This window comes from Falco cherrug, chromosome 3 (genome assembly GCF_023634085.1).
Source record: "Falco cherrug isolate bFalChe1 chromosome 3, bFalChe1.pri, whole genome shotgun sequence".
Taxonomy (NCBI): Eukaryota; Metazoa; Chordata; class Aves; order Falconiformes; family Falconidae; genus Falco; species Falco cherrug.
In genome coordinates, this window is record NC_073699.1 from 14,871,908 (window position 1) to 14,896,872 (window position 24,965).

General features: G+C 48.1%; 2 protein-coding genes across 9 annotated transcripts in view; both read left to right on the plus strand.

Moving 5' to 3' along the window:
* The window catches only part of NRBP2 (nuclear receptor binding protein 2), a 30,108-nt gene extending 16,970 nt beyond the window's left edge, over positions 1 to 13,138 (plus strand). For 5 of the 6 annotated variants that reach the window (XM_055706363.1, XM_055706361.1, XM_055706360.1 and 2 more), the window contains 14 exons: positions 32 to 72; positions 165 to 259; positions 521 to 544; positions 886 to 969; positions 1,676 to 1,731; positions 2,461 to 2,556; positions 3,498 to 3,630; positions 3,793 to 3,895; positions 4,038 to 4,088; positions 4,444 to 4,579; positions 8,403 to 8,456; positions 8,909 to 8,972; positions 9,911 to 9,966; positions 11,819 to 13,138. In XM_055706363.1, the coding sequence (XP_055562338.1) occupies positions 32 to 72; positions 165 to 259; positions 521 to 544; positions 886 to 969; positions 1,676 to 1,731; positions 2,461 to 2,556; positions 3,498 to 3,630; positions 3,793 to 3,895; positions 4,038 to 4,088; positions 4,444 to 4,579; positions 8,403 to 8,456; positions 8,909 to 8,972; positions 9,911 to 9,966; positions 11,819 to 11,887 (1,062 nt within the window). In that variant the 3' untranslated portion in view covers positions 11,888 to 13,138. The other variant, XM_055706366.1, reaches the window with a different exon arrangement.
* Positions 13,139 to 15,501: 2,363 nt separating this feature from the next.
* PUF60 (poly(U) binding splicing factor 60) overlaps positions 15,502 to 24,965 on the plus strand; it is a 31,100-nt gene continuing 21,636 nt past the window's right edge. For 2 of the 3 annotated variants that reach the window (XM_005443365.4, XM_014283337.3), the window contains exon 1: positions 15,502 to 15,656. In XM_005443365.4, the coding sequence (XP_005443422.2) occupies positions 15,630 to 15,656 (27 nt within the window). In that variant the 5' untranslated portion in view covers positions 15,502 to 15,629. Of the gene's footprint in view, positions 15,657 to 16,215; positions 16,237 to 24,965 lie in introns of those variants that run through there. The other variant, XM_014283336.3, reaches the window with a different exon arrangement.

The window sequence follows — 24,965 nt, forward strand, 5'->3', positions numbered from 1 at the left end:
ATCTGACGGAGAGCTCTGGTCTCTGCTCTAGGCCTGGAAGCGCTGGTGCACTCAGATCCTGTCTGCTCTCAGGTATGCTTGCCATCGCTCGCACTGTTGGCCGTCCTGCTTCTCGCTGGGCTGGGCACAGGTAACGTGCTCAGGGCAGCTTTGTGCTTCCCCAGTTTCCTGCACTCCTGTGAGCCTCCTATCATCCATGGCAACCTTACCAGCGACACCATTTTCATCCAGCACAATGGGCTCATAAAGATTGGTTCAGGTAGGAAGCTGCCACCCTTGCAGGCCGGTGGCTCCAAGTGCTGATGAGGAGAGTCAGCAGGAGGAGGCTGCCTGCCGAGGGATGCGGGGGGCTCATGCAGGGTGGTGTGCCAAGGGGGTTCCAGCTGGGCAGAAGAGGCGAGAGCTGCAGGGTCCTTCAGAGGATCACCCATGCAAAGCTTGGAGTTACCTTCTTTTCTGTTTGTGTCCTCTGCTCCATGCCTTCTCGCTTGTCTGCTTCCGGATCGGCGCTGACCGGCAGTCTGGCACAGGGTGTTTGCAAATGGTGAGTGTCCCTCTGCCACCTGCCCCAGCATGTCCGTCCTGTCCCTGGGCTGACCTTCCTCCCCTGTGGGCCCTGGGCATCTCTCACCAGTGAGACACTGCAGCACGGAGCAGCAGTCCTGGGCTCTGCAGGCAGAGGGGACCTTTGTCCGTTAGGGAATTGCTGCTCCTGTTGTGGGGGCAGCGGGGTCTCTGGGGGAGCGAGTGCCCCACGGGTGGTCTGCATGGGCAGGAGCGCACACAGGACTCCCTGCTACCCTGGAGCACCCATCTGTGCTCACAGCTCTGGGAAAACAGCTTAGAAGAGCTGTGATGCAGGACCTTTCTCGTTCCCTGACGCAGCCCTCCCAGACGACCTGCGAAGCCCCATCAGGATTGAGAGGGAAGAGCTACGCAATTTGCATTTCTTCCCCCCGGAATACGGCCGTGAGTGTGGGGTCTGACTGCTGGGGGGGTGCAGGCAACGCAGGTGCCCGGAGGGGTGTGGAGGGGGGTCCTGTGCAAGGCGTGGATGCCATGTATTTGCAGCGATACAGAATTATTCAATGCGTTCATAACTAAAGCTGTTGGCCATGAGTCACACAGGATCATGTGATAATAAATGACTGTGTGATAACATTGTAGGTAAAATTTAGTGTTGATTAGGGCAGAGCTATGCACGTGGGAAAAACAGCTGTGCCTGCATGGGAATGGACCGTGCATTAGTAATTACTGGTTGGGAACAAGATCTCAGCATGACCGTGAATAGCCCTGAAAAGGTCGGCTATAAGCTCACGAACACTTAAAAGCATGTAAAATGATACAAAGATTAGGGAAAAAGGAGTAAAGAATCTTTGTGCTGTGTGAAAGCTCTCGATGTGGTTCCCCACCTTGAATATTTTTTGCACAAATTTGAGGGGAATAAATAGGAAAGGGTTGTGCAGGGAGCCATAAGAAAATGTGTGCTGGGGTGGGGAAGCAGGCGTGAGCAGAAGTGTGGGCAGAGCGAGGTCAGGCATGGGCAAGGGTGAGGGCAGTGGGGTGCGGGCAGAGGTGTCTGTAGGGATGAGGCAGGGTGCAGAGGGCTGTTCCCAGAGTAACTGAGTGGTGGCCTGTACCGCTGGCTTGATGTGGTTCTGGCTTGGTTTTGCAGAAAAGGCTGATGGGACTGCTGTGGACATCTTCTCCTTTGGGATGTGTGCACTGGAGGTAGGGAGCAGGACGGCTGCAGTGCCTGGGAACCTTCAGTGACCCCTGGTTACAGGGCAGGATTGTTCTTGCGGAGCCTGCTGGGGATTGCGGTGGCCTGGGGACCTTCCTGAGGAGTCTCCTTGCCCCTTCCCAAATCTGACTGTGAGCTGAGCATCCCTTGCAGTGATGGAGACGTTGCTGCTGGAGTCAGCAGAACATTTTTTGCTGCTGTGGCCCACCCTGCTCTGGGTGCAATAACAAGCTTAGCTCACCTCTTCTGTGCTTGGCTGGTGCCTCTTGGCCATCTCTGCTGGTGCCTCCTCATCTCCATCGGGCTGTGACAGCCCTGGGAAGGGAGGGCACAGGGGCAGGGACAAACCGTGCTGCTCCACAAGGATGTGCACTGCCAAGCGTAGCTTGCCCAGGCAGAATCTGGGGCTCTTGGTGCTGTCTGGAATGTGTCCTGGTCTGCGCAGTGCCCAGGGAGCAGCCTCTCCTGTCTGCCCTGCTGGGAACCTGTGAGCAGCCTGGAGTGCTGCAGTAGGCGAAAAATGGGCCCCAAGGGCAGGGATGCAGCGGCCAGGGAGCACTAGGGAGCCCAGGAGGTCAGGAGCCTGGCCGGGCTGTGTGTCCTGGTGGGGAGCTCCACAGCTGCTGCCCTGCCAGGGGGTGTCCCTTTGGGAAGCCCTTAAGGGCTGGCCCAAGGCTTGGCCTTGTGCAGACACAAATGCACTCCTTCTTCCCCAGATGGCAGTGCTGGAGATCCAGACTAATGGGGACACACGAGTCTCAGAGGAGGCAATCGTGCGGGCACGACATTCTCTGGATGATCCCAACATGCGGGTGAGTGCAGCTGGCTGAACCCTGGGGACCCATCCTCTTCCTTTGGCCAATCTCCTACACATCCCGTAATAAGTTTGTACACTCCCTGAATTCTCTTGTTTGATCTCAGAATTCCCCCAGGCATTCCATAGTAAATCCTACCCCCTTGGATGCAACAGTCCCCTTGTTTGCGTGGTGTCCCTGAGTTTGTTCTGTCAAGCCTTCAGCACGAGGGGCAAACGGCATCTCTGTTCACTCTGACGGTCTCTGGGGCAGCTGATTTGGAGGGGTTAGACTGTCTGTGGGCACTGTGGGGGTGCCCACTCTGCCATCCTTCCTCTGATCATGTTTTGGTCTTTGTGTCTATTCTAAATAGCCCTAGCCAGATCCCTGTACAGAAAATGCTCAGAGCCGATCCGGAGGGCAGGCCCCAGACTGGAGCATGCAGAAGAGGCAAAGGATCTTGCTTTTCTGCCATCAATGAGCAGAAATGAGCAGATGCGTCCCTCCCATACTGCAGCTTTCAGGAATCCCTCCCACTGGCCCAGTCTGCCCTTTCTCCAGTCTCAGCACCATCTCTCCTGGCGGGCTGCAGCTCTCAGAGCTGCTCCTGGCTGGATGTCAGGATACATGCCGGCCTGTTCCCCCCACATCCTTTTGCTGGGCTTGCACTGCAGCCTCCCCCCTCGATGAGAGCAAGCCGGGAGCAGAGGTGCTGTGGCCGGGCTCTTGGTGGGTACCCAGCAGCATGCTGCCCACTTGGAGCACTGCGGCTTCCCTCAGCCTGGGGGCTCCGTACACTGCCTGCCCTGCCCCACGGCTGCCCGCTGGCCGAAACAGCCACTCAAATCTGCTTCCTGGGAAATGTGAGTGGGAGAGCGAGCCAGGGCTAGAAGTGGTGGGAATGAAACAGGGGGATGCCCTGCTTTGCCTCCAGTTGACGCCTGTGCTTTGGCCCTCAGGAGTTCATTCTGTCATGCTTGACCCTCAACCCAGACAAGCGACCAACAGCTAACAACCTGCTCTTCCACCGGGTTCTCTTTGAGGTCCATTCCCTCAAGCTACTGGCAGCACACTGCTTCATCAACAACCAGTGTGAGTAACCATGAGACTGCCCTGCCCCATTTCAGCTTGTATCGCTGCCCCAGCAGAACTGGGGATGTGGAAAAGCCTGGGGAGAAAGATTTGCAGATCTGTGCTGCAGAGTCCGTGTTACGGGACCTCCCAGCTGACAGCCCCTTTCTGCCTTTGCCCTAGATCTGATGCCAGAGAATGTGGTAGAGGAGAAGATAAAGGAACTGGACCTCAACATGGTGATGGCAGAGATCCGGAGAGAGGGTCGGCCTGGAGCGCAGTGGAGGTGAGGATTTCACAGCAACCATAGCCATGAGCTCGGGACTTGCATCTGGCCTGGTGATCCTGCTGTCGTGGCATGATAGTGCTTCACACCGCTCTTCGCTCCTGCCTCCCCCAGTAATCTTCCTGTCCTGTTTCTCTCCCAGGTACTCAGAGGTCTCCTTCCTTGAACTCGACAAATTCCTAGAAGACGTCAGGTGGGTTGAAGCTCTGCCCAGCTCTGGCCCCCAGTCTCTCTCAGCCCTCAGCTCTCTGGGCAGCATGAAGCCAGGGACAGGGAACTGTGCTGCAGCATCCCATGAATGCAGCAGTACTTGGTTGTGTGTGACCCCCTCTGCGGTTCCCCCCTGGGCCGAGCAAACCTGGGCTGCAGCGCTACGGCGAGGGGAGCTCTGTGGCCTGCCACCTCCTCACCGTGCTGCCCACCTGCCAGCACAGCCACTCCGTGGGTGCAGATCCCTGCTCTGGGCCATGGCCATCCACAGCTGACCCTTGCCAGGGCTGTATGAGGACAAGGCTCAGCTGTTTGTCCTCCCTCTGTGTCTGTACCAGGAATGGGATTTATCCCCTGATGAACTTCGCTGTTTCCAGACCCCACGCCCTCCCACGTGCACTCTCCCAGCCCCAGGAGGACCCTCAGAAAGCCAAGACTCCCACCCCAGAGCCCTTTGATGTGGAGACCAGGAAGGTAAGGTCAAATCCAGCTGGGGATAGATTCTCCACTGGGGGTAGGTGGACAGTCTCTATTCCCGACACTCTGCTGCAGGAACGCTTCTCCCTTTAGCCATGCACTGGGTTCAGTGAGAGCTGAACCCCTTGGGTGAGAGCAACCCGGGTGAGAACAACCTGGGTCATGGTTGTTCTCCTCGTTGCATTGGCTGCCCCAGGACTGCGACAGTCCCTTTGGCTGGAGCTAGTGAGGACCATTTCACCTGAGGTCTTCTGGAGCAGCCCCATTGCCTCCGATGCCCTGGCTCTGCCTTCCCTCCTCACACATCCACTAGCAGCTCTGTCGCATGGCATTTTCTGTGCCTCGTTGTTGGGGTGTAGGTCTGAAACCCCATCATCACTTGATACTGACACTGCGTGGCTTGCTGAGATGCCAGCTGAGCTCAGGCCGTGTTCTACCTGGCACTGCACAGGTGAGACTGCAAGCCCTGACACTGAAGTCACGGGCAGGAAGGTCATTGCACGTGGGTTTATGGACCCACATAAGGGAGTGGAAGGGGTGCCAGGCAGGGAAGGACCAACGCAGTGTGTCGTGGTTTAACCCCAGCTGGCAGCTCAGCCTCACGCAGCTGCTCGCTCACTCCCCACTGGTGGGAAGGGGAAGAGAATTGGAAGAGTAAAAGTGAGAAAACTCGTGGGTTGAGATAAAGACGGTTTAATAAATAAAGCAAAAGCTGTGCACGCAAGCAAAACAAAGCAAAACAAGGAATTCATTCATCACTACACGTGACAGGCAGGTGTTCAGCCATCTCCAGGAAAGCAGGGCTCCATCATGCGTAACAGTCAGTTGGGAAGACAAACGCCATCGCTCTGAACATCCCCCCTTCCTTCTTCTTCCCCCAACTTTTTATGCTGAGCACGACACCATATGGTATGGAACATCCCTTAGGTCTGTTGGGGTCAGTTGTCCTGGTGGTGTCCCCTCACAAATTCTTGTGTCCCCCATCCTGCTTGCCAGTGGGGTGGGGTGGGGAGCAGAAGCAGCCATGGCTGTATGTAAGCACTGCTCTGCAATAACTACAACATCCCCGAATTACCAACACTGTTTCCAGCACAAATCCAAAACACAGTCCCATGCCAGCAACTATGAAGAAAATTCACTCTACCCCCGTCAAAACCAGCAAGGGTGTTTGAGCAGAAGTGAAGCTTTCCAAAACCATGGTGTAATCTGTTGCTGAACAGAACAATTCAACACTGCAGTGTAAACCCCCTCATGGGTACAGGCCGGCTGCCGTTATGTCCTCCCAAAGCCTTCCCTTCTGCAGGCTGAAGAAGCCCAGTTCCCTCAGCCTCTTCTCAGAGGGCAAGCATTCCAGACCAGGATCATTCTGATGGCCCTCCGTTGAACTTGCTCCAGTTTATCAATGTCTGTCTTGTTGTGGGGGCCCAAAATGAGATGCAGTACCTGGATGTAGTTTAACAGGTGCTGAGTAGAGGGGAATAACTATTTCCCTCAATATCCTGGCTGTGCCCCAGGACGCTGTTGGCCATCCTTGCTGCCAGGGCACATTGCAGCTCATGTCTCACCTGCTGCCCACCACGACCCCAGAGTCTTTCCAGCAGAGCCAGTAAAGCTTTCCTGCCAGCCAGGCCATGCCAGCCTGTGTCTTTGCCGGGGATTATTCCTTCCCAGGGACAGGAGCTGGCATTTGTCATTTGCTGACATGCATATGGGGAGGGCAAGATTGTTGGCCACTGTCATCGGGGCATAGCTCAGGCAGAGCACTTCTTCCAGTGGCTTCTGTGTCCTGAACTGCCGGCCGTCCCTGAGAGCAGTCAGAGGAACTCGTCAGTCTGTGTGCATCTTTTTCTTAAAAACCCATTTGGTACCTGTTATTTCCTTGTGCGGGCATTTTCCTGTAATGACACTTGTAGTCATCCATCGTTAATCACCTATGGCACTGTCTTCATCTTACCATGGACGACATGAATGCGATTTCATACTTGCATTTAATTAATGTTAAAAATACTATGTGAGGCTAAACCTAATTCTTATTCCTGCAAGATCGCATGAAATGTCTGCCTTCGAAAAGAACATCAGCAGCGGTTTCTTCATATCTGTCTGAGAATCAGCTTTCAGTGCACTTAACTTATGCTTTATTCATACTGCTCAGTGCTTATTTTTAGCGAGAGTGCTGCGGTGATCAATCAGATACGTTGGAGAAATGCAAATGTACACCTATGGAGTTACGTCTTTTCCTCTCTTTGCATTTGTTATATGCTGGTTTTTCACCTAGTGCCCCAAGGAAAGTTCTGTGAGTTCATTGTTTGTCTGACCAATGTGTTCAACTACTTTTTACTCAATTTGAGGATGACTAGTAATCTCAGAAGTACTGAGTTTCTGCAGATTTCATGAAAACTTGCAGCTGGACAAACTTGCAAGTGTCAAATGAGTGTAGCTACAATGCAGTTTTTTTGTCTGTTCTGGGAGGCACTGGAATATGGATGCTGGATGGATCCAAGGATTTTTTTTTTCATGGTGAGGATGGTTAAACAGTAGAGCAGGGGCTAAGAGAGGTTATGGCATCTCCTTGGAGGTTTTCAAAACCCATTTGGGCAGAGCTCTAAAGAGCCTGGTCCGAATTCACTATTTGTCTTGTTTTGAGTGGGGGCTTGGACTAGAGACCTCCTGATGTCCCTTCCCACCTAAATGATTCTTTGATCATGGGCATCAAGTAGAGAGGTGGGGAGCGGGTGGCAATGATGCACTCAAATGTCACTCACCTTCTCTTTGATGATGTCTTGAAGACACTGCACAGTTCAGCATAATTCAGTATCCAAAGGAGCACGTAGCCAGACAGTGTGCTGGCATCACTCGGTGTAAAGGAAGGGCACCCACCCTGGGCATAGAGTCACACTGGTCAGCTCTTGCAGAAGTGGATGGCCTGGAGATGATAAAGGTCAGAGGACAGCAGGTTTCCTGACTGAAAGCACTAAATGCCCAGGCATGCTTGTCATAGGGAGGAGCTATAGTAGAGGGATACTTGGTCAGAGGAGGGAACAAGCGTGCATCTCACCTCTGAGCATAAGCTTGAACTCGAGGAATATAAATGAAACCCTGCGTGGGACAGGAATGTTGATTCCTTGCTTGGTTTCCTGTCTCTGGGGCTGACCAATTGCATGCTGTCGCTGGCTTTCCTTTGCCCAGACAACATGACATCTGGTGTGAACCATTTTCATGAGAACTTGAAGCTGATATATTGAAGCTTGAAGCTGACCCAGCTTGAAGCTGACCCAGTTCCTTCACAGGAACTTGAAGCTGATATATGAATAAAATGTATTTGTGTAATGCATTTGAGTATTCTGCGATGCAATGCAGGGTTTCCAAAAGAAAATCCATGTCATTTTAAAAATACTCACAAAGTTTCAGTTTTGCTTTTTTGTCTGATTTAAAGATTGGTCATCCCATAAGGTCATGAACAAGTACAACATTAAAACGTAACAGAGAGTTTGGGCAGAGCTTTAGGGGAAGCCTGCCTCTTGCAGATGGAGCAGAAGAATTCACCCTGGTTGTAAAGTTGTCCCAGAACAGCACCTTGTGCAGGGCTTTCTTACCTACCTCTCAGTCAGCTGACGATGGCTGTGGTTTGTAGCTGGATACTGGACTAAACCCTCAGCTGCTCCACCTAGACAATTCCTAGAAGTGGAAGGTCAGGCTGGTAGTTGGAATTAAAGGTTTTAAGTAGGAATTTGAAAGTCATGCTTGGAGAGCAGCAGTAAAGCAGGCCTGGGGGAGCCAGAGGGACTGTGCCCGAGCTGATGTTGATTTTGGCCTCTTCTAGGTGGTGCAAATGCAGTGTAACATGGAGCTGAATGAAGACAAGACCCAGTGGCATGTAAGTATTCAGTTCCTACACTACGTAAGGCACTGGGGCAAGACCTGCCCTCTGTGCCCATCTCTGGCATCTGACTGGGCAAAAGTTTGGTCTCAGCTAGTTTGCTGCAGTGCTCAAAGGACTTACTCTTGTCCCTTTACAATAAAAGAAGCTCGAAGAAGAATGAAGCTGCCAGCCCTCTCTGGCTGCAGGACAGGAAGACCCTGAGGTCTCTGTCTGGACATCTTTTAACTCTACTTCTTTCTAGTTTAGCAGTTGCAGGTGATCTGTAACTGTGGAAAGAATATTAATCTAAGACACTCAAACTGCCGAAGACATCCAGCATCTCGGCAGCTACCAACATCCTCCCTGCTCACCACTGCCAGCAGTTTCTAGTGCTGATGGAAGAGTCAGTACCTTTCTCTCTTATGGAGAAACTGGTGTTTGTAAAGAGCACTATCTTCTTTCTGCAGCTTACTCTTCTGCTGATCCTGGAGGACAAATTGCATCGACAGTTGAGCTACGACTTGCTGCCCAGTAGGTTTAATTGCAAGTAAATTTTTGTATCTGAATGCAGAAGTATTTCCTGGTGGCCCTGGTCAGGTTTAGGCTCGGATTGTGTTAGACACAGGTTGTGTTTACAGTCAGCTTTTCTTTCCTTCTTCTATTGCAAGAGCAGACAGAACCCTAATATCTGCGTGGTACCAGTTCTTGTCCGCTCAGACCCTGAGCTTATAGCTTCTGGCACATGGTAGTAACCTGCACTCTAAAGTGAATGTTGGGAGTCCAGTGAGTGGTCATCAAGACCCTGCATTTCACCTTGGCACATGTGATGTGCAGTTCTTGGGGTAACACTAGTGAATTCTTCTCTTAGTCCCAACACCGGTGCAGTCTCCCCAACACCTTTCAAAGGGGGAGGTGGACTCTCCTGTGGGGGAGCCCCGGGGCCCTGGGGAAGGGTGCTACTCCTCAGAGTAGGTCCAGCACAGCAGGCTCCTTCCTAAAACATGCAGGAGCCTTCCGGAGGCCATGCAGCTGGAGCCCCTCGACCGCCTTACAGCCAAAACTAAAGCATAAAGCTTGGAAATCAATGCTTGGGAGCTGCTGCTTCACCAGCAACTTGTGTTTTTCTGCCTACTGATAGTGGCCTGCCTGCTTTTCATGCTGAGGCAAAGCAAGCAAAAACATCTCTGAAGTGACACATTGCCAAGGCTATTGTGCTTTGTGTGATTTGGGACCGGAGCTCATTCCTGCCCGGTACCTTGTCCAGCTCCAGTTCACTGCCCACCTCTGTGCTCTGCCCCAGAATTACTTAGCAGTTACTTAGCTAACCAAAAGTGTACAGCATGTGCCCTTAAAGCACGATGAAGTGTAATGCAGGTGTGCTGCAGGTTGGGATAGGGGCACTTTTCTGGTAGAGGAGGAACTAAGAGATGCATGAACTTTCATGTTCTCACTGTTCCCTCTCTCCGCAGCTGATAACTCCAAGGACTTGGCCACAGAGCTGGTGCACTATGGATTCATCCATGAGGTAAGGTTCCTTACCCCTCCTCATCTCAGTCGTGCATGCACCATGCAGCTGCAGTCCCCAAACCCAGGTGACACCTCATGCCTCAGAGAAGTAAGAGCTTCTCCGTTCGCCATCTAGCAGCCAGAGAGCGGTTGCAGGGGCCAGCCCCTTGCAGGGAGTGATGCTCCTTTTTTGTTATCATTTGGTTTTTTTCCATATGTTGCCCATGCCTAACTCCGGGTTGCTCTTTTGAGGGGACAGTCGTGTTGTGATGGCAGGGTTAATTACATCAACCTCATGGCAATTCTTAGTGTGAGAATCAGATTAGTGCCAAGGGAAGGAGGTTGAGGCCACCTCCCATCTGCCAGAGAATTGTCCCAGTGTTGCCTGGACAGCTGCTCTTAACTCACTTTGCAGATTTCTGCCTGCCAGAAGAGACAGTCTGCCCCAACACTGAACTTCCAGGCTTTCCCTTAGGTGCTTGCAGACAGTCCCAAGAAAGAATTCAGAGCAGCCCAGTCATTCAGACTACTCAGCAGCATAGCCTCAAGGAAAGGCAGCGTGAACAGAATTAAAAATATTTTTATTTTGTACAAGTTAGGAATTCTGGGGCTGTAGGCAAAGTTTTGGAGAATTCCTCATTCTGGATGCTGACATTAGACAAGGAAGGGGTCAGCTTCACTGAGTGAAGAATTTATGTGAGTACACATGGAAAAAAGTACATTTAGACTTTCTTCCTTTCTTCAGCTGAGCATGGGGACTGTGCAGCTCGGCACTGACACACTGCAGTGCTTTCTCCTGTGCTCTGGAAAATACATGGCATTTGGGGCAGCCTCGTACCGTAGAATACACCTCACACAGGTCCACATTCCACAGACCATATATTATCTTTTTCTTTCTCCTAGGAGATAACCTCCTTTTAACACATCTTCCCCTCTCTAACAGCTTTCATACTCCACAGGTACCAGCAACCTTTTCTCTGAGACGGTATAACTGACTTACACCTTATTAAAACTCTGAGCCTGTATTTAGCTTGGAAGTATTCTGCTTGTTTCTGACCTGAAGGACTTGTGTGCCCAAATGTTCATCTGGTTTTCCAACTGTAGTGGTTGGTCTAACAGAATATACCACCTATGCCCTACAAAGCTTGTCTTCAAAATCCAAGGTTTTTCTTAAAAGAAAAGGAGTAATTTAGCAGCAGTAGTGACAAAGGGATGCCTCTAAGCAGCAAGAAAACAACTGATTCTGCATTTTTCATCTGAGTGAGAATTTTGTGTTTGTTTCTGGCAATCTCAAAACCCCTCTATGATACAAAGTGGGGATGTTTTGCATCCTTTACATATCATTGTGTATTTCAGTAATTTCTTTCTTAAGGAATAAACATTCTAAATATGTTTGAAACCACCTACTCCTGAATGTGTCAGAAGAGATTTCTCTACAAAACAGTTCCCAGACCAACAAAAAGTGACATTAATTTTTATTTTTGTTAGCAGTGAGGATATTATGAAACAGATGGCCATAGAAAATAACTTTAAATCCAGCAGTCGGTTAATTAAATTGTCATTAAACTAAAAAAAGAAGCTGGACCTGCTATGTTCCTTCAGACTAGAAGCTCCAGAGAACTGTCTTGCTCTTTTGTCTCTATATTGCACCTAACACAGAAAGGTCCCATTCTTGATTGGTCATTTCGCGTTATTCAGTAAATACGATAGTTACTAGTAGTATGTTCCAGATGTGCTTGCAAATTGTTCTTTTCCCATACCAAAACTCAGATGTGGAATCGTTGGCTTGGGATGGAATCATGTAAGGAAGGAGATGTCCCAAGTTAGCCAAGCCAAACTGATCTGCTGGCATGTTTTTTCTTTCATTTTAGGACGACTGTGAAAAGCTGGCTAACTTCCTGGAAAACGCTTTCCACAAATACCGGTCTCCTCCCTTGTGAGTCACCTCACTGCAGTCTGGGACAGATTGGTCCCCCTGTAGCACAGGGGATGGGAAGTGTACCAGACTGGAAGAAACTGCAGGGCTCCTGACCGAACTTCCTCCAGCAGGACTGACTGGGCCGCTCGCTCCTGCCTAAAACTTTGCAGTCCATGAGAGGTGTCTGCCTGAGCTGCGGTGTGAAAAGGCAACAGCAAGTGGAGGAGTAATCAGCAAACATGAGAAATCACATGTGCATCATGAGAAGTCGGGACCAAGCAGGAGTACATGTTCTGGTCCCACTCCTGAAGCAGCAAGCCAAAGGGAGTTGTGAGGCAGCAGGGGAGTGGGGTAGCACCTGTTGCAGCCCCTTCCCAATGATGTTTGTGAAGATGCAAAGCTGCTGCAAGAATCCCCCAAACGGATAAATTTCCCTCTGGGAAAGCTTTTTTCACTGCAGGTCCCAAAGCTGTTTTTTTCCTCTTTGCCAGCTGGTAATACTTGCGGAAGGGAGGAGAGGAGCTGGCTTGGAAAGCTCTGGTGCAGTTTCCGATCTGCTTCATTCCATTCTATACACAGTTTCTCCTGTTTCGCTAAGGTTTCCCCAGCACAGAGGAACCACTGTGATGCCCTGTAATTAGAATTGCACATCTTGGTGTAAGCTGAGGACTTTGTGAGCTGGACTTGATATGGCATGAGAAGAGATCCCAGAAATCCAAACCCACCAGCTGGATCCAAACATGCGGATCAGCAGAAACTTCACTGGTGCTGAACAGAACCCTTCTCATTCCCCAGTTTGTCTTACGGCCTTCCAAAATCTCACAGCATCTTAAGGGTGAAAACCCTGATGTCTCTTCCTTCCCTGCTTCTCCTGTGGTGTTTGGAACTTCAGTCATTAGCCTGGAGAAAGGGGCAATCATCTTAGCTGCTGCGCATGTCAGGTTCAGTTGGTGAAAGGTGCAAATAGGAATTACTTGTGTTGCAAAAGCCATGCAGTGCTGCTCCATGCTGTTCGCATTGTGCCATGTGGAACTGTGGAACCAGCTGTATCATGCTGTGCTGTGCTAGTGTGCTGCGCCGTGCTGGGTCCTCCATGTGGTACTGCCTGCGTTATGCTGTCCGCGCTTTGCGGTGTTGCACTGATTGTATCACGCTGGGCTGGGTCTGCCCTGATAGGATGCTATGCTGAGCTGCCAACTTGTGCTGTATTTTCCAGTTGTGCTATGCTGTGCCAATTTTACAAACTGACAAATCAATAAAGCCACTGAAAGTATGAAAGTAGCTTATTTCATCTGAGCATTCCACGCAGCAAACTGCTCAATAATTTCTTAGTCACTCTTACAGTTAAACTAAGAAGATGTGAAAGAGCTTCCCTCAGTTCAGCAGACTTATCCACAAAGTCAGGCAAATTGGGTAGAGAAGGAATTCAGTGGAGGAATGTCATACAGCTGCTTGATTCAGAAATCACTTTCTCCAGAACAAGTTTGCACTTGCCTCTGCAAACTGAGAAATTCCTTAATACACCAACTGCTTCATTTCCCGGATGAGCTAGTTAGCTCTTCTTTAACACATTTCACCCGACTGAATTCATTGTTCAACATTATCACAGTTCAGTTTGACCAATGGATTTCCCTGCTACTGGGTGTGCTGCATTCAGCAATAACAATTTCATTAACCAGCTACTGTGGGGTGTTCCAACAGGCTGCTTTCACAAGATAACAGAGCAGCTGAAGTTGGATGGGACCACTCCAGATTTCAAGAGGTCCCTTCCAGCCTCTGCAATCATCTAGTTCTAGTCCAACCCCCCTGGTCAAGCAGGGCTAGCTAAAGCAGGTTGCCCAGAACTGTGTGCAGTCAGGTCTGAGTATCTCCACAGATGGGGTCCTCTGGGCACAGCCTGCTCCCATGTTCAACCACTCTCACAGAAAAAAACCCAATGCCTTTTCCCATGTTCAAATAGAACTTCCCATTTTTCAGTTTGTGCCCGTTGCCTCTTATCACTGGGCACCACGGAGGACAGCCTGCCTCCATCTTCTTTACCCTCTTCACCAGTTATCTGTACACATTCATGAGATCCCCAGAGCCTTCTTTTTTCTGGGCTAAACAGCCCCAGCTCACGCAGCCTCTTATGACAGATGCTCCAATCCCTTCATCTTGCTGTCCCTTTGCTAGATTTGCTCCAGTCAGTCTGTGTCTGTGTGTCCTGGGGAGCTCATCACTGGATCCAGCTCACTAGTGTTGAGCAGAAGAAGGATCTGTCCCCTCAAGCAGCCAGCAAGGTTTTCCCTGGCACAGACCAACTGACCTGCTTCGCTGCAAGGCTGCGTTGCTGGCTCACAGTCAGCTTGGTGTCCAGCAGGATACTTACCCTTCCTCACAGAACTGGCATTGGCACAAAAATGGAAATCCTGCCCTCACACTTACAAGGCAGACATAACTCTCTGGAGTTCTGTCATACAGGAAAGGGGATGTGTCCTCAGACACAGAGAGTCAAGCCTGATCACCTAACTAGGATGGTAGTCCTTGCCCATATATTATAGTTGTGGTATGCACACCTTTTAGTAGAATATTTGACAGATTGTGTAATGTATGAATCCATTGTGACTCAACAATAATGTTTTTTGGTGGTCAACTGCTGTCACTTAAATTTAGACTAGAAATACGGCACATTTCATATTCCAATTCACACAGTGTACCTTTATCTCCTAATGAAACAACTTTTGCAATGCAAGACTTTCTTATCATAATGGTAATTAGACATTAAGTCATCTTTTAACTGGTTTTGATACACTTTATTGGCCTGAACTTTCTAAATCTTTTATAAAATGGGCTTTCAGAATCTGTAAACTTCTTGTAGATTTTCCTTAGTCTGGCATCTCTCCAGTAGTGGGGCCAAGAGGCCACTAGAGTCTCATGCCAGTTTAATTAAGTGCAAGGGGTAACAGCATGTATCTCTGTCCCTTACTAAGAACATTTTCTCTTTAGAGCGGATCTGCCACCTTGGGAAGCGATGTCTTTTTGGAGCCCTATTTGGGAGTAGCACTTCCATCCCTTGCGAGAGAAATCACCTGTGCCAGGTTGTTTGACCATGCCTTTGCATTTACATTTTAATGCAAGTGATTGGATCCACTGGGAAAGAGTAAAAGGGACAGCAGGGTGGGGACAATCAAGACACCATGATGGCGTTTCATTGCAGCAGTTCTCAGCAGGTGGGTCCTGGATCCATTCTCAACCTGCATATTCAGCAACTACAAATCTCCACAATAGGCAACTGGGGCATGTAACTCCGGATGCCCATATATAGACCAGGGACCACCCTGCAACAGCCAGGGCCCCGTCTGTCGCGCTTCCAGCATGTCACAGCACAGCCTTTGCCTGCAGGACGGGTCTGCCTTGCAGCCCTCAGCTTCTAGACCTCCCCCCCGCGAGAGGATTCCGCCCCGCGCAGGCCTCGTACGACCAGGCACCCCCCCGGGGCGCACACCGCGGGCCGGGGCTGGAGCAGCCAGGCCCACGGGGCACTGAACACCCCAGGTAGCGAAGCGAGGCGAGGCCCGAAGCACCCATGCCCGGCCGGGTCCCGCCGCCACCCCTGCACAGCGGTCCTGAGACAGACTGACCACACACCACAGTCACGTGACACCGTGAAGTTCTCGCGAGAGCTCTCCCCACAGCCCAGGGAACTCTCGCGAGAGTGTTTTCTTTCGCGCGCACCGCAGAGCTCTCGCGAGGGTTCAGCGCTGACTGCCGACGGGGTGGACAAGATGGCGGCTACAACGACCATCTCTCTGGTGAGCTGGGCGGCCGCCGCCTTCCCGCGGGCGAGCCGGGGTGGCGGTCTCAGGCCGAGCCGCTCTGCGCTGCGTCGGCAGGGCCGGAGGTCGGGGGGCGGCTCCTTGCCTCGGCGCGTCGTGCCGCGTTTGGCCCCGCCTGCGGCCCCGGCGGGGCGGGCTGGGTCGGGGCCTCCGCTCCGCTGGGCGCGGACGGTAGGCCGGGGCGGCTGCCGCGGGGTGACCGCGGCCCGCCGGCGGCCTTCCCGCCTGCGGCGGCCCGGTCCCCGGGGCCCGCGGGTGAGGCGGATCGTGGCTTTCCGCCCCTTGCGGCCGCGGTGCGGAAGGTCCCGCTGGTGCGGCGGTTGGGGCTTCCCCCTCCGCGCCGCCGGCTGGGGCTGCCCTGGGCGGCCGCCCCGGCGAGGCTGGCCCAGCTGCCGGCCTGAAGCGGGCTCCGGCCGCGGGGCCCCGGCGGCGGGGCCGAGCGAGCGGTGCGGGGCTCCTCGGGGCGGCCGCTGGCGCCTGACCGGCGGCGGTCGTGTGCTTCCCAGGTGCCGCCGGTGGCTAGCGTGTGCTGCATACAGGCACTGGTGCTTCGGAGGTAGGTTTCCACGATACTGGGGTATGCGCGCGTGGCTTCCTTTGGACTTGTTTGCTGCTTTCCAAAATTCAGTTGTTTTAAAAGATCGAGCCAGATGCTAGGGCTTTTTGTAAATTATGTAGCAGAAGTCTTTCTCTCCTAGAGCCTTGCAGCCTGAGGTTAAAATGGGAGCTCCTTGTCACCTCTCCTGGAACGACTTTGGTGCTCGATGGGTGATGGTTATTTTTATATTTCCTTTCACATTTTTTATGCATTCACGGAAGAAACCCATCAGTATTGACTTTGTAAGAGTTTTTTCTGTTTTCAGGAGCATTCTGTAGAGCTTTCCTGAATGGACTGCTAATGCTGTAAGAGAGCAGAACACGTTCATTTCAGAGGCTTGTTTGTTTCCGTTGTGGGTTAATCTTAAATAGAAGAAATTAAAATACTTTACTGCTGCACTGTTCAGCCTTCCTTAGCCTACTTGTTTTTATTTTTAGCTAACTATGGAATTGTGTAAAATAGAAATATGAAACCTCCTAGGTGTCAAGCCTTCAGGGAAGGTAACCTGTAATATAATTGTGGATGCTGGGGAACTACAAAGAGATTGGCCAGGCTCATGTGCTCCCTCCAGATATCAGATGTTCATGGAGTACTGGGTTGAATAGACCATTGGTGTGACACAGCAGGATATTTCTTAATGCTTTTTCTGTTTTCTGCTTCCCCGCCCCCCCCCCCCCCCCCCCCCGGTTTTCATAGAAAACAGTGTTTTTTTCTCATGAATAAATCTAATTCTAAATTTGCTCTGTTTTTCTTTAAGGGTCTACCTTTGAACCCTGAAGGAATTGTCTTTCGTGGTATTCCCCTTTTGAATTCAGAAGTATTGAGGCTGATAATCAGGAGCAAATACGAGTAATTCTCACTTTGTTTCCCATCTCATCCTTGCTTAATTAGGGCTTCACTAGATTAGGAGGTTTGCCAGGCTAATGCTAGGAATGAGTGTTCAAGTCTTGAGCACCTGAGTTTAAATACAACTCCAGATATGACTGAAACCAAAAGGATGTTGCTTAGGATGTGTGAGGACATCAGATTTTGTTTTTACTCAAAGCCAGGGTGGTGTCTGACCTTTTATTTCACAGCACACTGCTTCAGCCAGTTCATTTGGTGTCACTGTATATAGTTCTGTACATACATGTTTTAAAATAACAATGCATACAATTAAAAATAGTTAGCTAACTTATAACAACCAACCACTGCACACTTTTGCTGCTTGGAAGTGATGCTGTGGCTAGTCAAACAGAATGTCAGAGTTGCAAGTCTTGTTTACGGTGAATTATCAGGGCCTTACAACATAAACAGAAATATAAAGGCCTTGCTGCTTTTTGTATTTATCTGTGTATATTAGCCATTAGAAACAAATATAATCAACGCTGTCAAATAACCTGTTGTGTTACTTTTCTACAAATCTGCCATTTGGATTGAGTATGAAGAGCTGAGCAGAGTACAGTAATTCTAAGGAGTTTGATTATTTTCATTTAATTGACTTCAAACACCATTCAAATGTAAACCTGTTAGCTTGCACTGTCAGGTTAAAATGGACATTTGCATTCAGAGGATTACAGTCCTCTTGTATATGAAGCATTGCATCAAGTTCAAGCCAGTCTTGGTGAACTTGTGATTATTCTTGGGTCTAGGAGGATGAGTCATACAGGCTGCAGGAACTGAAAATTTAGTTTCAGAGCTGCTGCTGCTGCAGTGGGTGGCTGTATTGGCAGGAGCAAGGGGGTAGTGATGGCCTGTAGATGAGCACAAGAAATCGGTAGGAGCAGTCCTGTGACTGAAGGAAACGTGTAAGTACCATGACAGATGCGGGAGATGGAACAAGAGGCATGTTTTGAACGTGCTGATGTTACTCATCAGTGTTTGGCTACAGAAGAATTCAGAATAGCAGATATAAACTATGTTTCTGTTGGTACATCTGTCACTTACAGCATGTTTTGACAAGAGGCAGTAGATGTCATGTGTGAAGAAAATCAAGAGGATTTCTTGGACGGAGGATAATGTTAGAATACAAGCCTTGAGATGGAAGGAAGTGGCTTTTTTTATTTCATTTGTTCCCAGACTAGGTGCTATCTCAGTGTTTAAATGACATAATGTAAGAGAGCCTTCCAGGAACAAGAGTTCCAGCTCGACTGAGTATTGCATACTTTTATTCATTATGGGCTTTTGTAGTATGACTGGAAGATTTATTTTAAACTTCAGGACTGATAAACATCTTAAATTCATTCTTGTCAGCTTCATACTGACAAGTGTTAAGATACTTTTTTTCAAGTAGTATCTTTCATAAACTGCATTCTTTATGGGAGTATAGTTCTCAACTTGCTGGAAAGAAGGTGAATCTGACCATCCAATATCGTGTTGATTCATCAACGTTTTTGCCACTATGTGTTTTACCTTGCTGTGCTTGAAGAAATGACACGTGGTCTTAGTGTTAATGGTTCTTGAAGTGAAGACCCAATTCAGGTCTCCCCACAAGCACCTTTTGCATGATCCCTGGCTGCTTTTCAGGTTCAACAGGAGTGCCGCGCTCTGTTTTAAATCCACTTTCCATGCGGGAAAGAAAATTGGCTGCTCTATGATGCGACCAGGAAATTTGCCTAAAGAGAGTCCAGTGCTTCTGCAGTCTTGTTAGAACAGCTGCAACATTTACTTTGTTCTGTGACAATTTAAATCCTGAAGGCTGGCTAGAAAAGCTTGAGAATTAAGGACAGAGTAACCTCAGTTAAGAGGATCTCGGTTACGGAATTTGGTAGACTTAGATTTTGCTTTCAGCTAACTTTCTGAAAGTAGGTTTGCAGCACAGCTCTGCTGTTGTACTGGAAAGTGTTAAATAGGAAGAATAATTAAAATGGAAAGCAGACGGCTTTTGTCAGGAACAGTGTATCTTGTAAGGAGACTGAGTTGGGTCTTATGAATTGTAACTCAAAAGCTCAGAAATGTTTGACACTTCAAGTGTACTGTGTGCTTATCAGATGCCATAAATCTACCTTACTTTGAGGCCATCAGTAAACATTTATTGAATGCATCTTGTATGAAAGCCATGCAGTTTGGTGAGGATATATAATGGGAATCATCACTTCTTTACCTAGCCTGTTTTTTTCTTCTCCTCCTGCCACTGAGAAAAAACATCTCTCTTTCTCATTTTGAAATGATAGAATTAAACTTCATACTGTTATGTATACGCATATTTTTTTCAACGTGTGCTTACTGTCATACTGTTGCCATAGGCCGTGCCCCTCAGCTTGCAATACAGGCAGATTTCCCATATGGCAAGCTCTCTTCCTTCTGTCAGAGCTGTAACAGGTTTTTTTCCTCTCTTCATGTGGTCTGCATGTGTGCCTGGTCAGTCAGCACAAGCAGCATATGTGCATTTAAGATGAAGATGTGCAGTGCTCAGTACCTCCCGCCCCTCTCCCAGATGCTCTTTAAAACCTGGACAACTTCAGATGCATCTGATACAAGGCTTAGAAGAAGGATGGAAGAGAAGCACGTTGCTGAGCTACTTCATGATACTAGCAACCTCATGCAAAAGCTGCGGGATGTGCTGCTTCCTGTTGGTATCTTGTTTCCACAGCATCCAAGTAATCATCAGCCATGTGTGGTTGTGGAAGGTGCCAGGCCATACAAAGCTAGGGCCAAGAACCCAAGTAGCATGCTCAGTAATTCCAAGGGGTCTTTTTCTTTTTTTTTTGTGGGGTGCTTTTTTGCATTTACAGCCACTCACTCAGGACTGCTCAGTTGTCAGTGGAAGTATGTGGGTTAATTCACAGAGCCAAGGAAGTACCCTCCTGTGCCTGGGAGCCTGGGAAGGATGTGCTTAAGGAAATGACCACCATACGCTGCCCTTGATGCAGACTTTATCTTCCCAACAAACGTTTTATCTGGTTCTCATCAGTAACTGTGGGAGTCGGTAACAATGGTATTATACTTCTAGGACAAACCTACGAGGCATTTAATGTAGTTGCTGAGGGAAGCTTTGAGAAAAGATAGAGGGTGTGTGGGAAAAGGTTTGACTGGGGTAAAGCTTTGCTTTTTTCCTTCTCCTGACATTACTGAAGTTGTTTCACCTTTGCATTGTTAGATTGCTCTTGCTGCTGCCTGTGGTATAAGGAACACATAGTCTGCAAGCAACATCAGCGATTTATTGAAATATCTGCAGGATTGTTTTCTGTAGTGAGTCCACTGTATTGAGGGTGATCAGAATCACTGCAGGGCAGTCCTGCACAGGTATTTCCAGTACTTAACACTTTGCAGATTAACGTATTTGCAGTTTACTAATTGCGTGTGAATTTGGAGGTTTTTTTGAAGAACATCAACAATGCACATGTGCACTGTTCAGCAGGAAGGTCGTTAGCAGCAGCAGGCACCTCCAACGAAGATGTTAGTAGCAACAGGTGGTCCTCAGATACTTTTAACTGTAGAAGTTAAACTAGCCATTCTTAATTTTAACTGTAAAGTTGTGTGTTACACAAAGTAGTTGTGTATCTGCATTTGAGATTCAGCTGTGTTATTTACGGGATAAATTTTCTTAGCCTGGAATAGTAATTAAGTTCCCCATGAAGCTTATGAGGACCAGTACAAGTTACTTCAAGCTGCGTATACTTTTCTTTTGATCCGAGGTAATTCTTAAAACACATCTCTTCTGCATGTTTGAAATAGTTTACAGTGTCTGTGCTACTGCCGTAAGCAAGATACATGTGTAACATGCAGTGGACCATTTGTGCGCTGCTTGTGGTGACAGAATGGGCAACAATAAAAAATTCTTACAGAAGTATACGTTAATTATTAATGCAATTATGATGAAATTTCTCAGTAACCTGATTGGTACCTTTCATTGTTAGAAATGTTATAACACCTGTTATAATGGATTAAATCGTTAATATCTTGCTAATGAAACCTAAATACTTAGACATTTGTTGCCACCCCTTTTGATACCAGTACTGTGAAAGTGGTGGTGTATGTCACAACTCGAGGCACTGGTCTTGGTACACATCCATTGTAAATGCTCCTTTAGTGCACGGTAGCCTCTTCACCCTCAGTGATGGTACTTCAGAATGATATGCAGTGCTTCTTGTTTTGGTATTTACCTGATTTCTTGGTCTTGTGAACTTTTTTGCACCACTTCTGTGCTTTTCCTATGCTCTTTCCAGACTCAGTTTTAACATTCTTTGAAATATATATACACCCCGAAAATGGATGCAGTACGTCTCTATTTGTCTCACCAGTTCCTTTTGTAAGGATAAAAGCATTACAGTGTTTCTGATTGTGCAGAAATACTATCATTAGCCTTTTTTGCCATCACAGAATATACTTGTGCAATTACTTGCCTGTCTGTCTTTTTGTATTCTTAAGATCACAGCTCAGTTAGATAATTTGTCCTTTCCTGTAGGAGAGGGGTGCATGTTCTCTGTTGGTGACTTCAGCAGTAGCAAGCTTTGTCAACCAGAATTAAGTTCACTTAGCTGTTTTGTGCAGTTCTGGAGGAGAAGCAATCTGTGTACTTAATGTGGTTTTGTTTTAACAAGGCTAAGGTGGAATTGCTGTGAATATTCCTTATCAGGAAAGTTAATTTTTAAACAGAGCTGAGAAGTAATTTTGGGGGGAAATAGTGTACAGATGAAGGGCTGCTGGCCCAGCTTGGTGTTTTGGGCTTGGAGGAGCTGCAGCCTGTAGCCTGTCTGCCCAAGTAGGTTCTTGCTTTGCATGTTCAGTCCTCCTTGCCCTCACCTCTTGGGGGCTTCTGGACCACCTGTCTGTGAGACTTCTAACTTAGGATGACAACCTTGTAAAGGGTGCTAAAAGGATTAATTGTGGAAATGGTTATTGGATGCTGCTTAATAGGCTTTTTGCATATGGTATCAAAGGTACTGTGGCAATCCAGAGCATTATTTAAACAATCCAGTTCCCTCAGCCTCTCCTTACAGGGCAAGTGCTTCAGCCCCTCCACAGTCTTGCTGGCCCTTTGCTGGACTTGCTGTGGTTGATCAGTGGGTGCTGAGCAGAGTGCTGATCAGTGCTGTCTCTGTGGGCTCTGTCCCTGTTGTTGCATCCCAGGGTGCTGCTGTTAGTGCAGTCTGGCAGGAAGGCAGGTTGGCTTGCATTTAGTCTTCTGACCACCGGCACCCCTGGTTCCTTCTTAACAGAGCTACTCCTTGGCCTGGACCGTTGCAGGGGTTAGTCCATCATAGATTCACAGAACGGTTTGTGTTGGAAAGGGTCTTAAAGAGCATCTAGTTCCAGCTCCCTTGCTGTGGGCAGGGACATCTTCCACTGGACCAGGTTGCTCAAAGCTGTATCCAGCCTGGCCTTGAATAAATGCTACATTGCATCTGTGGTGGGTTGACCTTGGCTGGATGCGAGGTGATCACCAAGCTGCTCTATCACTCCCCTCCTCAGCAGAACAGAGGGAGAGAAAATATGATGGAAAAAAAACTTTTGTGGGTCAAGGAAAAGATGGTTTAATGAGCCAATAGCAAAAGTCATATGTGTGGAAGTGAAGGAAGACAGAAGATGTTATTCTTTACTTCCCATCAGCAGGTGATGTTAAAGTATTTCTTGGGAAGCAGGGCTTCAGTACCTATAGAGGTTGCTCTGGAAGATCAACATCGTAAATAATGAATGTCCCTCCTTCCTCCTCCTTTCTCTTAACTTTTATATCTGAGAGATGTCATATGGTATGGAATATCCCATTGGTCACTTTGGGTCAGCTGTCCTGGCTGTGTCCCCCTCCCAAGATCTTGCCTACCCAGAGCCTACTGGGTGGAGAGCCAGCCTGGATGCTGCGTGAGCACTGTTTAGAAGCAGTCAAACCCCTGGCGTGTTATCACCACCTTTCTAGCTCCCAGTACAAGCATAGCACTGGGCTCAGCCAGACTCAGTACACCATCCAAGGTGTGGGATGATTGATCTTCCGTTGGATTTCTTTAACTTTTTATTGGCAGTAAACTTTTTTGACCTATGGTGTAAGCTGTGTTGGGAATCTCAAGAGTTTCAGTCATGTTTCGCATTGACAGAAATCCTTTTGGAGCTTGACAGTGTCAAATGAGAGCAAGAGGGGGCTATCTTCTGAGAGCAAATGGTGGAGAGAGCTTGTGGTTGACCATTGAAATTATATGCAGGCTCTGTCACTGCACTTACTGTGTTGTCTATAGCTGCATTAAATGGAGAACGGTTAGCTGGAGGATTTGTCAGTAAGAAGGTGAGATGATTGTAAGGGAAAATGGTGATCCCTTTTGGGAGGAATATGTTTCCTTGTGTCTTTTATTTTCATGTTTGTAATAAGGAGAAAAAGGATCATGTGCATATTGATTTATTTTAGCACTGTATTGTAGCTTGACAGGAACTGTAGTTTTCTTTCTTTGAGAGTTGAAAATTGAGGTGCAGGTGATTTCTGCATCATTTATCCATGACAGCTAAATGATAATGCAGAGCATGCTGCATATAAAGGTAACATCTATAAGATTTTGTTGTTTCTCAGAGCTGTCCCAGCGGGGAGTTCTATCAAATGCCGTCAAAAATGTATCATGAGGAATTGTTTCAAGGCTACACAGATTACTAGTGTGCATGTATTTAAGACTTATGTTTCCAGATGTTGGATTTGCATAAATTTGGTGCTTTGTAAGAACCAAGTTATGCTAGTGGACAACATTAGTGCAATTTATCATAAAATCTCCTTGCATTTGAACAGGAGAGATATTACTGGCCAAATACGCAGTCATGTAAACGGTTTGGTCATGAAATGCTAGAAAAATGACATGTTTCGAAAGGTTTTGATCCCTGCTCATTCTCTATAGATCACATCTTGTAGGACGGTGGAAAAAAAACTCAGATGTGCCCCATGCTCTATATTGTAGCAGTATATTACCTGTGCATGCTGGCAGTAACAGAAGAAATAACTCACTTGCACTGCTGTTCCCATTTGGAAAAAAAGTATTCTATAGGAGGTGGAAAAGAGTAGCTGCTAAAGAAATTCAGAAATAGTAAAAGGTCATTGTGCACAGAAAGGCTTGCAAAGTTAGAGTTTACAGCTGAATCCATGAAGTCTTGGAGAGTAAATAGGGGCAAAATACTTAAATGGGTATATATACTTAAAGAAGGACCTTTTCTGAAAAATAACCTATTGTGCAAGGAAAAACATTGCCTTTGACGAGGCATTTGGGTGATTCTTCTTCCAGCTTCAGTACTGGTGTGGGGTGTTGTAGTATGAAAATACTCAGATTAATACAGGTTCCCAAGTGCTGATGCAGATGGTAGAGCAAGGATTAGACTGAGTATCCTGGCCAGGTACTTCATCAGTCCTTTTCCCACCTCTGTATTACTTAATCTTTGGGTTGTTTGCTTGTTGTGGTTCCTAAAATAAACAAGATTCTGTGTTTTTCTTTCTCTTGTGTGTGTTTATACTTCAGAGAAATTCTCAGGCATGTAATAAATTTCCAATGAATGTGCGTGAACTCTGGGAGTTCAAACCACCTTAAAGGGCCAAGCAATGTTCAGAAGCAATACTCATAGCAACAGGTATACAGTTTCTATTTATTTCTCTTTTAAAAGAAGCTCCTGTTCTCTTGCTTCTGTTGTCAGCTTCTCTCCCATTTTCCTTGTTCCCTCCTAACTGTTACAGTGTGTTTAAATAAGGCAGTTTTCAAGGTCACCAGCCTTGGTATAAAGTGGCGCCTGCTTTTCAACAGGTACTG